The sequence below is a fragment of the Paramormyrops kingsleyae genome, chromosome 4, assembly GCF_048594095.1.
Source record: "Paramormyrops kingsleyae isolate MSU_618 chromosome 4, PKINGS_0.4, whole genome shotgun sequence".
Lineage (NCBI taxonomy): Eukaryota > Metazoa > Chordata > Actinopteri > Osteoglossiformes > Mormyridae > Paramormyrops > Paramormyrops kingsleyae.
The window spans coordinates 20,811,227-20,826,056 of NC_132800.1; the positions used below are offsets into that span (position 1 = coordinate 20,811,227).

At 45.1% G+C, this 14,830-nt stretch overlaps 1 protein-coding gene across 7 annotated transcripts in view; it reads left to right on the forward strand.

Moving 5' to 3' along the window:
- The window catches only part of dlgap1a (discs, large (Drosophila) homolog-associated protein 1a), a 33,348-nt gene that overhangs the window by 5,526 nt on the left and 12,992 nt on the right, over window positions 1-14,830 (forward strand). For 5 of the 7 annotated variants that reach the window (XR_002837335.1, XM_023804804.2, XM_023804805.2 and 2 more), the window contains exons 2-5: window positions 710-924; window positions 2,814-3,012; window positions 4,197-4,437; window positions 4,620-4,655. Coding sequence is in view for 6 of the 7 variants with exons in the window: in XM_023804804.2 (XP_023660572.1) it covers window positions 710-924; window positions 2,814-3,012; window positions 4,197-4,437; window positions 4,620-4,655 (691 nt within the window). In the remaining variant the exon portion in view is untranslated. The remainder of the gene's footprint in view (window positions 1-709; window positions 925-2,813; window positions 3,013-4,196; window positions 4,438-4,619; window positions 4,656-14,830) is intronic. The other 2 variants (XM_023804806.2, XM_023804807.2) reach the window with 1 other exon arrangement.

Genomic DNA, 14,830 nt, shown 5'->3' on the forward strand with positions numbered 1-14,830 from the left:
TGCAACAGACATCTTGCCTTTGGTAAATACATACTTTTAGATGAGAGTACAAAATTCACCTTAATTGCTTGTTCTTTTTATAGCTACTTTTGAAGAGCAGTTCAGGCTGTAGTTTTGACAGGGAACACATCTGCATTTCAAACGAGAGAAGTGATGTTCTAGTGGCTGAGAACTAGATTGGACCAGCAAGGACACCTTTAATGTCCATGAGGGATCCACCATAATCCTCTTCCTGGTGGAATCTAAACCTCCCAGCCCAGGATGAGAGCAGAACCTCACTCCATGAAGATGGAAGCTTGGGTCCCTTGAAGGAACTAGAGGTTTCTATAGATGCAGATGATTTGACCCAGACTAATCCAGATTCATCTTGACCGACATACACCATAACCTGTACTGGAATAGAGGTTATGGAAGGTGGATGAATGGATGGATGGAGGTATGGATTGGTGGAGATGTGAGTGGCTGAGTATGCAGTCTGCGTTTGACTCTTGGTGATGGATGTGGAATAGGTACAGAAGTGGCTAGTGGAGGAAGGCAGTCCCACCTCTGCATCTTGAAACTTTATCTTCCAGAAGGGGACAGGGCAGAAGGCAGCTCTTATGTGAAAGAGTCAAGTGTAATTTTGGTCTGCCTGACCTGCTGCTATTGCTGTTGTTGCTATGGCATCGCCCCACCCTCCCCGTTCCTGCCCATCCACCCGTCTCCACAGGTGCCCCAGGATGAGTGGAGTGGCTTCCCGTCACTTGGCAAGGATGACGACATCCCGTGCCGGCGAATGCGCAGCGGCAGCTATGTGAAGGCCATGGCAGACGACGACAGTGGTGATTCGGAGGGCAGTCCGCAGCCCTCGCCCAAGGTGCAGGCGCGCCGGGCCAGCTACCTCAAGGCCACACAGCCATCGCTCACCGAGATGACCACTCTCAAGTAAGCATCACCGTCCACGAGCTCCACCCCTCACAGGCCACACCCCCTAGCATAACCCACACTCTCCTTATTTGCTGGTGGGTTTTATAAAGGATCTTAGGCATCATGATACAAAGAGGCAGGTGGATCATGAGGTCATGGACAAGCCCCTCTTACTACAGTTCAATCACTGAAGTACCTCTTTACGTGAGGTAGACAAAAAAAAGGAGAGTGGGATTAATATTCCAACTCATAGGGGCTTCCTGGTTTGTTCCAGCTTTGTACGTTGTGTCTGCTTGGTTCTCCTCACGTTATATCCTGAGGGTACTAGCAACATTTTGCAGATCCATCCCCCAATACCCAAGTCCCAGGAATTGCTGTTCCTTAGAGTCCTTCTCTGGATTCCTCCTCCCCCCAAACTGGAGCAATGATGCCCAGCGAGCCTGCCCAGCTGTTGGCAAGCCTGTAGTCGCTGGCAGGCTAACACGTTAGTGCCAGTTCCCGTGGCACTGCATTGTTGCCAGAAATGGGGTGATAATTGCTTGCATTTCTGAGACTCGCACCTGAATTCTTCCCCGATTCGCAGCGTCATTTTGTTGTCTTGTATGGATTCTTGCCCAACTGGACCTCACAGGTACAGCCGAGATCAGGTTCTGATATGTCACCTTGGTTTTCCTGATCCATTTTGGGCTAAGGGCCAGGTCTGTTGACGATGAGGCGTTATTTTAATTAGCCCCGGGATGTTATTATTTCTTGACACATTTGTCGTGCATGGTATCCAAGGAGAGACATTAATTCTTTTTTCATTTATTGTTAATATCATTAGTGTCTGATGCTTCGGGGTAAAGCAGGTGTGTTCCTTAGCCACAGCACCTTGTGATGGCCTGGCATCCTGTCCAGGCTGTACTTTGCTGTGTGCTTGGTGCCTCCTGGGACAGGAGATAACCTCCCCCGACCCTCTAGTGTACATTACATTTACATTTATTTATTTAGGGAATTACTCAAGGGCGCAAGAGTAGTATTAGGCTGCCAGGAATGGGATGTGAACCAGCAGCCTTCCGATCACAGACAAAGGGTCCTAACCCGCTAAGTCACACACCACCTCCTCATGTAGCAAATCAGAGATCGATAACCCGAAGGGCCCCTTCTATTTATGTAGTCGGTTCTTCAGTGTGGAGTGCGGAGCATGGGGGCCGAGGGCCGTGTATAATAGACTGCCTTGTATACGTCTTGTCAGCTGCCTTTGGAAGGCTAACGGACCGCCGCATTATAAGCTGAAAATTACTTTCCTCACCGCAGCAGGTAATGCTAATTCTCACAAGAAGAGAGCAATCCCCACCGCACAAACAGAACACACACCCGTCCCAGAGACTATCTCTGCAGGGAAGTGTGACTCACTGGCTCGCGTCCATAGCGAATCAGAGCAATATTTAGCCTGGGTCCTTAGGGGCCTCATGGCCACCTCAATTCCCAGGCACCCTCGGGGCAGATTGGCTTCTGCCCAGTCTAACTTGAGACCCCACCTTGAATCAACCGCCACTAAAAACACGACCAGTGTATGTGATGATTAAAGCTGCTGATTAAGACACACACACACAACCTGTACCAGTGAAGTAAACTGGATTAAACCTGTTTATTACCAGTAATAGAAAAGGGACTCTTTAGCCAGTTCAGCCTTGTTTGCCCTACCCGAGCTCAGATGTCTGTTCTGTTTCTCACTGCATTCCTGTTTCGCCAAATCGGAACGACTCCACTCCAGAGAATGTGGTACCGAGGCAAACCACCAAATCCCCTCCCACAGCATACTGCCTAAGCTTCATGCCGGCTCATCTGACTGATTTCCTGACTTTCGGCCCTTAGATCTGACGCGCGTGACCCTGTCATGAGTGACCCTGTCTTCCTCCTCGCAGCATCTCCACGGAGCACTCCCCCAAGCTCCAGATCCGGAGCCACAGCTACTTGCAGGCGGTGAGTCAGGTATCCATTAACAGGAGCATGGACACCCTGGACCCTGGCAAAGCACTGCTGGACCCCAAGAGCCTGCTGTCCTCACCCCAGTACCGCTCACGGAACGAGAGCTACATGAGGGCCATGAGCACAATCAGCCAGGTGAGTGCTCCCCCCGCCCCGCCCCCCCAGCCCTGCCCAAACATGTTACCTGGAACCTCTCCACTGCTCTTTGGCTGGGAAAATGTACTATGAAAATGACAAATAACTGCCATAACAAACTCATTAAAGAAATAAACAAACTTAGCCAATGCTGCCAATGTGAAAAAATTAATGGCCGCTTCAAATTACGCCTAACGTATTCTTCATTTATATCTGATACACAAACTGTGGGGACTTGCATATATATCCAAACTTGTTGGGTTTGACTGCTCAAGCCAAACCACATGCTAGTGTTAACCATTCACCACCATCCATTTTTCTGGTGGGAGCTCAGATGTGGGGGAGGGGCTTACATTGGCCAATCCCATTTTCTCCCGTGCATACTCTTCTGTTGAGGATGAGGAGAGATGCTCGCTGGAATGGTTCAGCCAGCCTTGTGCGACATCATCTCTGCTGAGACTCTGAGAAGCATCAGTGAGCTTATGAGTCCCGTGCCGCACACACCCCGCCTCCCGCACTTGCTCAGTTGCGATTGGCCGACTACGATGCCCGTCCCCTTGTGTCACCAGATAATCCATATTTCAGGTCTGCTCCCATCAGTTCATGGAGCATCAAAGGTACTCATGCCTGACCATCCAGTTGACACTTGAAAGTCAGTAACACCGTCAGCTGAAAATCACTGACTTTGAAAATTACTGACCTCACTACCAGAAGGTCATTGACCCCATCCCCCAAAGATGCTGACCCCATGTCCTCTACCCCCACCTTCTCATGCCATAGCCCACAGCCAGCACTGACTGGGGTCGATTTCATGACTGTGGCATGTCTCTTCTGTCCACTATTTAACTGTATTTGACTCTCCCTCCCGGCCCCTGGAGGATGGGCTCCCCCTTTGAGTCTGGTCCCTCCCAAGGTTTCTTCCTTCTAGGGAGTTTTTCCTTGCCACTGTCGCCTATGGCTTACTCATTGGGGGCTTTGGGTGGGGATGCTGTAAAGCGCTTTGAGACGATGTAATGTTGTGATAATGCGCTATACAAAAATAAATTTGTTGTTGTTGTTGTTATGTTTCTATTGGGCACCTTTGTTCTGTCACATACATTAAAAATGCTTAAGAACATTACAAAAGTGACTTCTAGGAGCAGGGTCTCTGTGGGGATGATCGATTTCCCTCCCAACGCCCCTAGGTGAGCGAGGTGGAGGTGAACGGACAGTTCGAGTCGGTGTGCGAGTCCGTGTTCAGCGAGCTGGAGTCGCAGGCGGTGGACGCGCTGGACCTGCCGCTGCCAGGCTGTTTCCGCATGCGTAGTCACAGCTATGTGCGAGCCATCGACCAAGGCTGCTCGCAGGATGATGACTACCCCCTGCTGCAGACTGCCTCACCACCCCGCACAGCTACCACTGTCAGGACCATCCAGAGCAGCACAGGTCAGTCCTGCATTGGCCTGATTAGAAAACATTTTTAACAGTCCCTTACCTGAGCATAAAATATATTGTATATATATATGTATATAAGTATATATGTATATATAAATATAATATATATGATTGCTTTGTTGGAAAGATTGAACCTGGGTGTTTGGACAATGTTGTCAATCCCCCCCCTTTAGGTGGTCATAAACAAGCGATGGAGGTGGGTGTAGGAGGTAAGCAGTGATCAGCTGACACAAAACTGAAACCAGTTTGCTAGTTTGTCCTGGTTTGTCTAGTTGTGTAGGGAGTGTCTGAAAATTCCCTTCCAGAATCTCTGTGTGTAAAGCTTCAGTCGTCATGCACAAATTTGTTTGTTGTTTTTTTTTTGTTTTCCCCGAATGTTTCATTCAAGTCCCTCCACAAAAAAAATGCTTTTTAGCTTAACTTAATGCCAGGGACTGGGGGTTGGAAGGGAGACTTTAGTGGTCTTAGCAACCTCACATTCTGGTTGTCTGGGTGACTTCCTAATATGTCAGACAATGGCGCCCTCTAGGAAGCGTGGTGTAATGGCACTAACTTTGATGCCAAGACTTCAGGCTTATGGCTAGCAAATTAAAACTATTTAAACGCAACCCAAAGAACTCCGAGTGCTGTAAAAACACCTCAAGTACAGTCGACAATCCTTTGTTGGGGAAAATTGAAGGTAATGCCTTCATTTAGTACCATTTGGCACTCGGCGGTATGTTCTGAATTCCCAGTGGCTGGTTAATTGTCGTTACCGACGATGGAATCCCCCATTCTCCTAAACCACCTCTCAGACAGTGCGGCTTCTCGTGTGTGTGTCATGTTCTCTGACACCCTGCTCTGTTACCTAAATCGGGGAGAAGGTGGATTAGCAGGGAATCCTGCAGCTAACATTGTATTGGCTGACTGATTTAGCCAATCAAGAGTTAAGTCGATTCACATATCCGCAGACTGTCAGACTGGACTGGGTTGGACCTTTTAAAGTAGCAGTCTTACTATTAGTCTGTGACCATCCTATGGTCATGGTAGCTTTACTTCTCATGTAGGCTACAGTGAAAAGGAGCATATGCTCCAATCAGCCTCACTCCATTGCCTGAGCTTTGGGTCCAGTTAACAGCCTCAGTGAAGAAGCTCCAGAACTCTGGTCGGAAAAGCCCATCTCTCAGGTGTGGCCAATGTGAGGTTGCTGGATCTCACATGATGGAAAAGAGGAAGGGACACCTCTAGGGTTTTATGGAACTGTGGAACCCAGAGCTGGTTAGTCACTGAAGGGATGCGGGGAGGGCCAGGGGGAGAATGACACTCACTCTGAATGGAACATCGTTATTGAGTTCCATACCAGTCATCTTTGAGAACCAACCAGGATGACTGGCTTGACCGGAAGGAGGAGGGATACTCTGGAAAGGTATAAGTCATGTTTATATAACATGATTTCTCTTGGTATTGGGGTTGTGGCTCGCCATACACCACGTACCTATGGCAGAACCTTCGCTTTGCCCTGCATTCCATGGCAATCCCTGTCTTCAGTGAAACTCCTCCGCAAATCTATAGGTTCGGTTTCAATCAGTAGTGTTTTGCAACAAGTTGCATATTGGTAGCATGTCTTTGCAAGTCCCCATCTGCGACAATTATGTGAGAAATGCACTCAGGGTACCTGCAGACACTTTCAGATCCTGGCAAAGCGCGCTGTCGCCCCCTAGTGAATGGAGGTCTCCACTGCATATGCCTGAGGATGCAAAGGGTTCAGCTGTTTTGTGAATCTGCTTTCCTTGCATGTTTTTCTTTTTTTTTTTAATTCCTCCTGACGGATTGCGAGCTTTGATCTGCTGATGCCTTTTGGTCTTAACGAAGCTCATTATCATGGGCTCCACCCACAGCTTGATGGGCAGCAGTGTATTGCTTTCATAATGCAGCCTTCATTAGGCAGGGGAGTGAGCCTCTTTAGAGAGCTGCACTTCGCTGACCATCACGTTCTCTCCTTTTTTCATTTGTTACTAAGCATTTTTCTGTGTGTGACTGAAGAGTGCATGTATGCATGAATAAGTGCAAAAAAAGAATGCTAGAATGTACATGGGGCGACGTGTGGCTCACTGGGTTAGAACACATTGGGGTCGTGTCAGACTTAGTGGGTTAGAACACATGCTGTGTGGCTCTACGGGTTAGGACACTATGCCTGAGATCGGATGGTCACTGGTCCCCTGAGCAAGGCCCTTAACCTCTAGCTACACCAGGGACTGCCTTACTCTGCTTTCTCAAAAATATACGCCACTTAAAGAAGTGCCTGCAAAATAAATAAAACGTAAATGTACGTGCCAGAGAGTACATGTGTGTGAGTGTGCATGTGTCTCTGCTCACGTGAATGCTTCTCTATAGGTTAGCATGTTTATATAAGACTGAGCATGTGTATATAGGAATATGCTTGTGTGCCAGAGAAGGTGTGTGTAAAGTTTGTGTATATATGTATGGAAGTGGGTTCATGTCTGTATATGTGGGGGTATGTGTTTGTATCAACGTCTATATGTGTGTATCTGTTGGTCAGTATGCGTGTGTGTGTATGTGTGTATGTATATATGTGTATCGATGTGTTTCCAGCAGTGTTATGTACGGAAATGTCTCTATCACCATCCTCTGCCAACTTGCTGACAAACAAGCAGAACACCACTCCATACGATGACCATTTGGCCCTGTTTACACTCAGTTTTAAAATGCATCTTTGGCGACTGGATCACAAGTAGACAGTGTTAAATACAAGTAAAATGACCACTAAGATGCATTGTGGTCTGATCACTCTAACCACTTGCCGAGGAGGTCTGGGACACATTGACCATATATCTTTTGTAGCGTAAATGCTAATGCATCCTGATGCATCCCCAAACAAGGACGTCACAATAACTGTATGTGGGGCAGTAACCATATCTGAACACTAGAGGTCAGCTGGACGCCTTGATAGATGCATGACAGACACAGGTGTAAACGGCGATGTGTCTCAGCTGTCTACTTGTGATCGGATCACCCCAGATGCATTTTAAAACCAAGTGTGAACAGGGTCTTTGACATTTCAGAGTGGTACCTCTCACTGCAGCATCCCAACAGTGATTCAGATCCAAAGCCAGTTTAATCCTGCCCATATACACTTGCAATGAATCTACCAATAACATTTTACAGAGTGCATTAAACACAGTGAAATCTTTCTTTTCATACATATAACATAATTTGTAATATGATATATTTTGCAATACAATTCTTTTGATACTAAAATATATTCTCAATAACAAAAAAATGCATGTACCTCCATGTTTTAACTTGACTTATATGTGCACTTAATTTCTCAGAAGTGTCACCAGGGATTGTCATTAGTTGTCCCAGAACAGCCTGGTCTTGAAATGTATTATTTTAGTGAAGAGACAAGCTTTCTCCTTAATGGCCCTTTATGTTATTAATTAAAACCCCACAGGTCAAAATTTAGAGATGTAATACAGAGAAAAAAACTTGGTTCATTGGGCTTTACTTTGGGGTTATTGGAAAAGAGGGAGTTTCAATGTGTAGTTTAAAAAATATGTGCCGAATTACATGCACATTATTCTATGCTGATGGGAGGCAGGGTACAAAGGTGAGCCCATCAATTTTCTACACTTCCCCTCCCATCCAGAGATGTTTAAATTCATTACACGCTGTAGAAAACAACATCTTCAGGTGTGAGTGATACAACACCAACCAGAGACAGTCATTTTCATGAAGGTCCCCCCAACGGGTTTGGACCATGCTGCGTTTTAAGAGTCTGTCCCTTTGCATTATTAGAGGTGTAGAAGTGATCTGACAGTCAATTGTTTCTCTAATTTATTCACATTACAAAGATCAATCATGGGTGTATGTCATGTGACTGTCTTGTTCAAATGAAAGCCCCCCAAAATGGCTCCATGCTCCAATCCCAATTTTGTCTCATTTCTATGAGTATCTTTTCTCATGGCTTCACTTTAAAAATCTGACATATTTTAGAAACATTGTTTTTCAATGCCCGAATGCTTTTTTGGACAACCTGGACTGAATGTGTTATTTATTAATAACTAAAAGTGGATAGAGTGCTGAAAACTCTCAAAACGTTGTGTTACTTAAAAAGAAATGGTCTGTGAGTAGAGTAGAAGTACCTATCTTAGAGACTACTGAAGTAAAAGAGCAGCTTGTTTAAAAAGTACTCAGAGTAGTGATTTTTTTTTTTATTGTGTTTTCTGCCCATGACATTTCAATTTACAAATGTAGCCCACATATTGTAAGTAACCTTCTCTTTTGTTTTTCGGAAAGAATGAAAAAGGCATCGTACGATTTTTTTAAAAAATCTGACTAGCAATTAATGCAAAACAAAAGCTCTTCTAATAGTTTTATGCATTTTGTATTTGAAATCAAGTGTAACACTTGCGAACGCAACCAAGTACTAAATATTTTCCAAATACATTAAAAATATTTTTTCCTGTAGGTTAATAAGTACTTAGGACCCTTTAAAGAGAGAGAGAGAGAGAGAGAGAGAGAGAGAGAGAGAGAGAGCTAATGTTACACTGCAGCGCCACCAGTTAAAATAGGGAGATCTTACACCGTTACAGCAGCCTCCTAACAGCAATTTTACCTGACAATAATTTTCCTAATTCGACTGCAAATAAATAGTTTAGCCTACGTAAGTGCTGATAGATTAAAAACATAATAATTAAAAACATTAATTAAACGTGATCTCAGACTGGGAGTTTCGCTGGATGTACACCGTTCGTAGCTGACTAGCCTGCTTGAAGTTATGTGATAAAGGCATAAGTTACCTAACTAAAACTTACCTGTATATGTTTCTTAAGATTGGAAAGCAAATTATTCAGCGTGTCGAGAGCTAAGGAAGCGGCCGCAACATTAGTGTTACCCTTCTTTCATTGACTTGGAAAAGCTGCCGCGGGTATGTCCGCAGGTATGGCCATGGGTGTCACCGGATCTGTAGTCATGGCAACTACCGCCAGGAGCCTTTTAGTGGCTGTCAACTTTTTGGCGGGCGGTAAACAGAAAAGTAAAATTAGCCTTTCAGCTACGCGCGGTCACCTCCACTACCCGCCCTGCGTGCGGTGGACCCACGCGCACCATCATTTACAACACTTAACATTAAACGCTATATGTGACAATACTTTGCAACACAATGACAGCACAATGGACGATGACTACGCCAAGCTATTTACATTAATTACAAGCTGGCATCGGTCCAACCGGTTAAAACATGTACTCTGGTAAAAGTGCATCCAAGTTCCGGAAAAAAAAACACTACTCAGTCACAGTAACAAGCATATTTGAATTTCGTTACTTTACGCCCATGTAAATAACAAACTACATTTAAGTCGTATAATTATTTTCCTTTCCTGTAAACTTGTCATTTGGCTGTATCCATGGATGTTGGCATGCATCCTGATGCTGTGCTGGTGCTTCTTGCCAGGGATGGGCGGTATTGCTGAGTTTCTTTTCGATCAGGTTCCAAGTTTGGTACCGCCGATACCCTATATTAAGTGCCGGCCCAACCCTAACTATAAAATTTGCAGAGCAGGAGGTCAATTGTTTTCTCTAAGCCCCTAAGCTCACTTAAGTGCGACCCTGCCCGTGTCATGCTCTGTTTAAAATTAGCACTTATATTACCAGGCTTAAAAAACGATCATTTTTTATCATTAGAATCGATTCTCAACATGAAAACCTTGAGATCGAAATAACCAATGGTTCGGTATCTTTGCTCAAATGCCTACTTCATGCAGATCTTGGGGCGGCAGATAACAGTACTGGGCGTTTAATCGTTAATGTGAACAAGCGGCTTCTGAGTCCTGGGCAATATCTAGGGAATACAGTATTTTTAGAGCGCCTCTTTGTCCGAGGTTTGCATTTCTTCCAGTGCAGTGAGAAGTCCAAAACGACTCACATGTTATAGATGCAATTATCAGAGGTGGAAATTTCAGGTCCAGAAAGTACAAATCCAGACCAAGATTTTGTTTCAACCAACCAGTTGCGTACTCTGTAACTGTGACTCTTTATGCTCAACTGGTTTCTGGACCTAAAATTGCCACCTCTGGCAATTATGCGTAAGGCTTAATAAAACTTGGCAGCTCGGCAATTTGTAGCAAACAAAACTTAAACCTCTGAGTCTGCAAATACGCAAAACACTCACTTGTTGTAACTTAAGAATATGCTTGGCTGAATCAGTAAAACGTGTTTCCATTGCGTTTGAATGTAGGTTTACACATGGAATGAATGTATGCGTTACACATACATAAACACTAGAGGGAGCACTTTCCTCTTTAGTTTTATTGTAATGTTGTTTTAACGTTAACTTTCGTTTTGAGCTCTTACATGATTTACACAAAGGAGTATATAAACCAGAATAAAATTATACACATTTTTGTCAGTCTCGGTTTTGCAGGAACCTGAAAGGCATTCAGTTTTGAAGACCTCAAAGAGCATTCTTGCATGAAAAATGTAGATTCTGTCATTAGTTCTCATATTTGAAAAAATCTAGAAATAGCTGTCTTTTACCGTTGAAGTGGCCCAGTTTTGTTTAAAAATAAGTGCTTTGTGAAGGTGAATGAGATTAGATTTATTTTTATTATTTATATAGTTGTTTTTTGTACTTCTCTGACAAATATATTCTACTGAAGTCAAGTTGAAATGTTTCACTTCAAGGGGCTGAAAGCAGCAAGTCTTTTGAAGGTAACTCAAGTTCACCAAAATCCAGACAACTTCTGATCTTCTCCAAAACCACGCTGAAGTCTGACCCTCGTTGGCTGTGGACCATAAGAAGTCTCTGCGTAAACCTCACCCAGGCTTTGAAGTGACTGAGGCAGCTGAAAATTCCTTTTATGTGACTCACGCTCTTACAGAAGCATTTTTTATTGTTACAGAGATTAAAAGAACAACATTGCAGCCATTGCACTGCAGTGGGGAATTTCCAAAGGAGGGATCTTGGTGAAAAAGTGGGGAACTTCGAGGAACCACATGTGTTTTGCTTTTGATTCATAGCCACTCCAGCCTGATGCTGTCCACCTATCCCATCTGATACGAGTGTTGGATAATAATGCAGCTTCTCCATTATGCTTTGCATTGTATCCACTCACTTTCGTGACCAGCTAGGTTTGAAGCACAGGGCAGGGGAGTGAGTCCCATTAAATTGGCCACAATCCCACATCAAACGTCACCCGTAGGAAACAGTCCTTCGTTGGTCTGTTGCTAATTACAAGGTTAATTACAGGCAGATCTTCTTTTGACACACCCTGGGAATCCTCTGCCATGTCTAAGGCTGAATGGATGGTGCACGACACAACAAAAAAAAAGAAAACATTTGGGAGAGTCACATATGTGAGGTCATGTGACCCACCCCCTTCTTCACTGTGTGAGGGTCCATCCTGGATGGGGGATTGGGGACTGACTCTCCGCACACAAATGCAGACAGAGCTCCTCTCTAATTTTCGTCTGGCCAGGAGGCATTGAGGAGTGGGCCAAGGATCACTCAGCACTTCAGTTGTCCCATTCCAGTCCCCCCCCCCCCGAAATTGTCTGACAAGCAAGTACGGCACTTAAGTAAGCTTAGTCTGTCGTGGCAGCCGTTTCAGGATCCTTTGTCACTACGCCCCCTGCTGGCCAAGAGGGAGCTGCACACTTGGGGCCTCCATCATGCCCTGCTGTTCTTTATCTCTGCGCTCTGGATGTTACGTGTGAAGACTACTCCCAGGCTGATGTCATTTCACCCTGATGCCCCACATGTCTGGGAATGCGAGCTTGTGGGAACTTGCAAAGCCACTCAGATGAGCCACTGGCAGCACCCAGTGCTGAGATGAATCCAGGAAGACCCATTTGCGTCAGCATGTCTGTGTGTGTGACCAGTCAGGCCAGCCATTTTGAAAGTCTGCTCTTGTCACGGCCTCCAGGTTCTCCTGACTTTTTTCGCCAGTTTATCAGTGGTTTTTGCTAATTGTGCTATGTGGCCAGTAGGGGGTGCCAGACTCACTTTCTGCCTTTGCAGCGCTGACAGGTCGCAGTGTCAGGATCCCACAGAGGGAGTGACTCCACCCACTGGCCCGACATTAAACTTCTCACCACAGTGCCATTCATTTGGCCGGAGCGGCAAGCTCTTTCTCTAGCGCCCCCCCCCCCCACACACACACACACCAATAGAGCCTTGTTACAGCAGCGATGAAGCTAAAAAGCTAACAAGCTAATTATTATTTTGCCACTTATGGTAAGACTGAGACATAGTTTCTAAGGTCTGTTGAGAGACTTTGTAATCTCAGTTTTTGCTTTTTGCGTGTGACCAGGATGACATCACCTGCACAGCCCTATGCAAGTAAAAATACATATTTCTGACGGGTAAATTACAGCTTCCCCCCACCCCACAGTGAATTCAGGCTGTGTGTGCTGTGAGTCATATTTTTCTATGAGCGATATGATGAGGCCCAGCTTAAATTCCTAATTGTGATCTCTCTCTCCACCACTGTGACTATGTTCCTTAAGGGTCTGTACTGGGGGGGGGGGGGGAGGGACCGCCCAGAAAAACTACCGCTGCAAGGCTTTTTTGTACTAAGCCCCGTCATTACATCCAGGGACGTCACGGCCCTTTTTGTGAGACCTTCCCTGCCTGATTTTGGGGCGGGGGTGGTGGTCTCTTAAACAAAGGGCCAGCAGGCGAAAGGTTTGGGGGATCAGAGGGATGAATAGTGTTGGAATGTGGGAATCAAACAAGGGAGCAGTAGGGGATCGGGAATGCTGACGAAAACGGCTGGCCGCCCCCCTCCCCCCGATCACTTAACAGGATATGCATGTCAAAGATCTTCCAGGAGCTCTGAGAAAGAGCCTTCAGCTGCCTGTCATGCCCAGCACTAGTCCAGGTAATGGTTATTCTTTAACTTATTTCAGTTCCTGGTTTAGTGCAGTTTAACTCTCCATTGCGCATTGGCTACTCCTGTAAATCACCGCTGAACATTCCCGCTAAAGTTCCCTCATGCTTACGGGCCTGGTGACTTAATCGCTGCACCTCCTGCTTCAGTCCGGGTCTCCCAGCTCCCTCCAACACGACTGTGGCGCTATGAAGCCAGAAACATGTGTTTAGAATTAGACGTTAGAGAGTCAAGGAGATTTTCAGATCAGGCATTTGCTTTTCATATGATTGCATAGTTAACGTGCTTGATTGAGATTGTCTTGACTAGTATGTGTGTGTGTATGTGTGTGTGTATGTGTGTCTGCCTGGCCAGACACTGGCAGGATTTATTTTAAACTTCTCATTAAAAATTCTCTTAATTACTCTCCAGCCATAACTTGGACGCCCTGTGCTTGTCTTCATGAGACAGCAAGTGTCTGTTGTATAAGCGTTACTAAGCTGCCGTCAGTCCTGTGAAAATTTCATTATCATAAAATAATCTCTGAGCTGTTTCTCTTGTGGGATTTGTTCCCTATGAAGGAGAAAGGTGCCACTTAACGCTGGCGGCTGGTCCTGGTGTGGATTAGAGCTACTGTACTGTGAAATATACTGTAAGGGAAAGGGGCCCAATGACATGCACTGATCTGTGTGTGTGTGTGTGTGTGTGTGTGTGTGTTTGTGTGTGGATTAAATTTATATTACGTCGTGGGGACCAAATGTTCCCTACAAGGTAATAAAAACCTGTTATTTTGACATCGTGGGGACCATTTTTCAGGTCCCCACAAAGATATGTGAATGCAATTAAAAAAATAAAAATGTACTTAGTTTGGTTACTTATGGATAAGGTTAGGGCTGGGCGGGGGTTAAGGTTGTCATGTTTTCCCCATAGAAATGAATGGAGAGTCCCTACAAAGATATAATTTCAAACCTGTGTGTGTGTGTGTGTGTGTTTCTTTTGCCAGTGGACTGAAAGAATTAGCTTGATTATCCTGAACTCTGCGTAGTCGCCACCCTCTAGTGTCATTAGATGCATTTGCTTTTTGGCTGATCTTCCACATAAATCATCCTACATGGTTGTAATGCGCCAGCGAAATACGGAGCCAGGCAGACACACGCCCATGTTAAACACTCTGTCTTTCAGTTTGTGATTCCTCGCTCCATCCATAAGGATCCTGGAGCCTGATAATAAACAAGTTTAATTCCAGAGGTGGATAGTCCAGGTCCAGAAAGTGAAAATCCAGACCAAGATTTTATTTCAACCAACCAGTTGATTTTAAAAAGTCACAGTGACAGAATTCTCAGCTGGTTGGTTGAAACAAAATCATGGTATGGATTTTCACTTTCTGGACCTGAACTATGCAACTGTTTAATTGTTCTGTTTTTAGCTGACAGCAATGCAAAGAGCAGTATTGCCTTGGGGGTAGATTTCCAGTAGGTCTGTTTATCATTCTTTACGACGCTTGTGAGGTTACT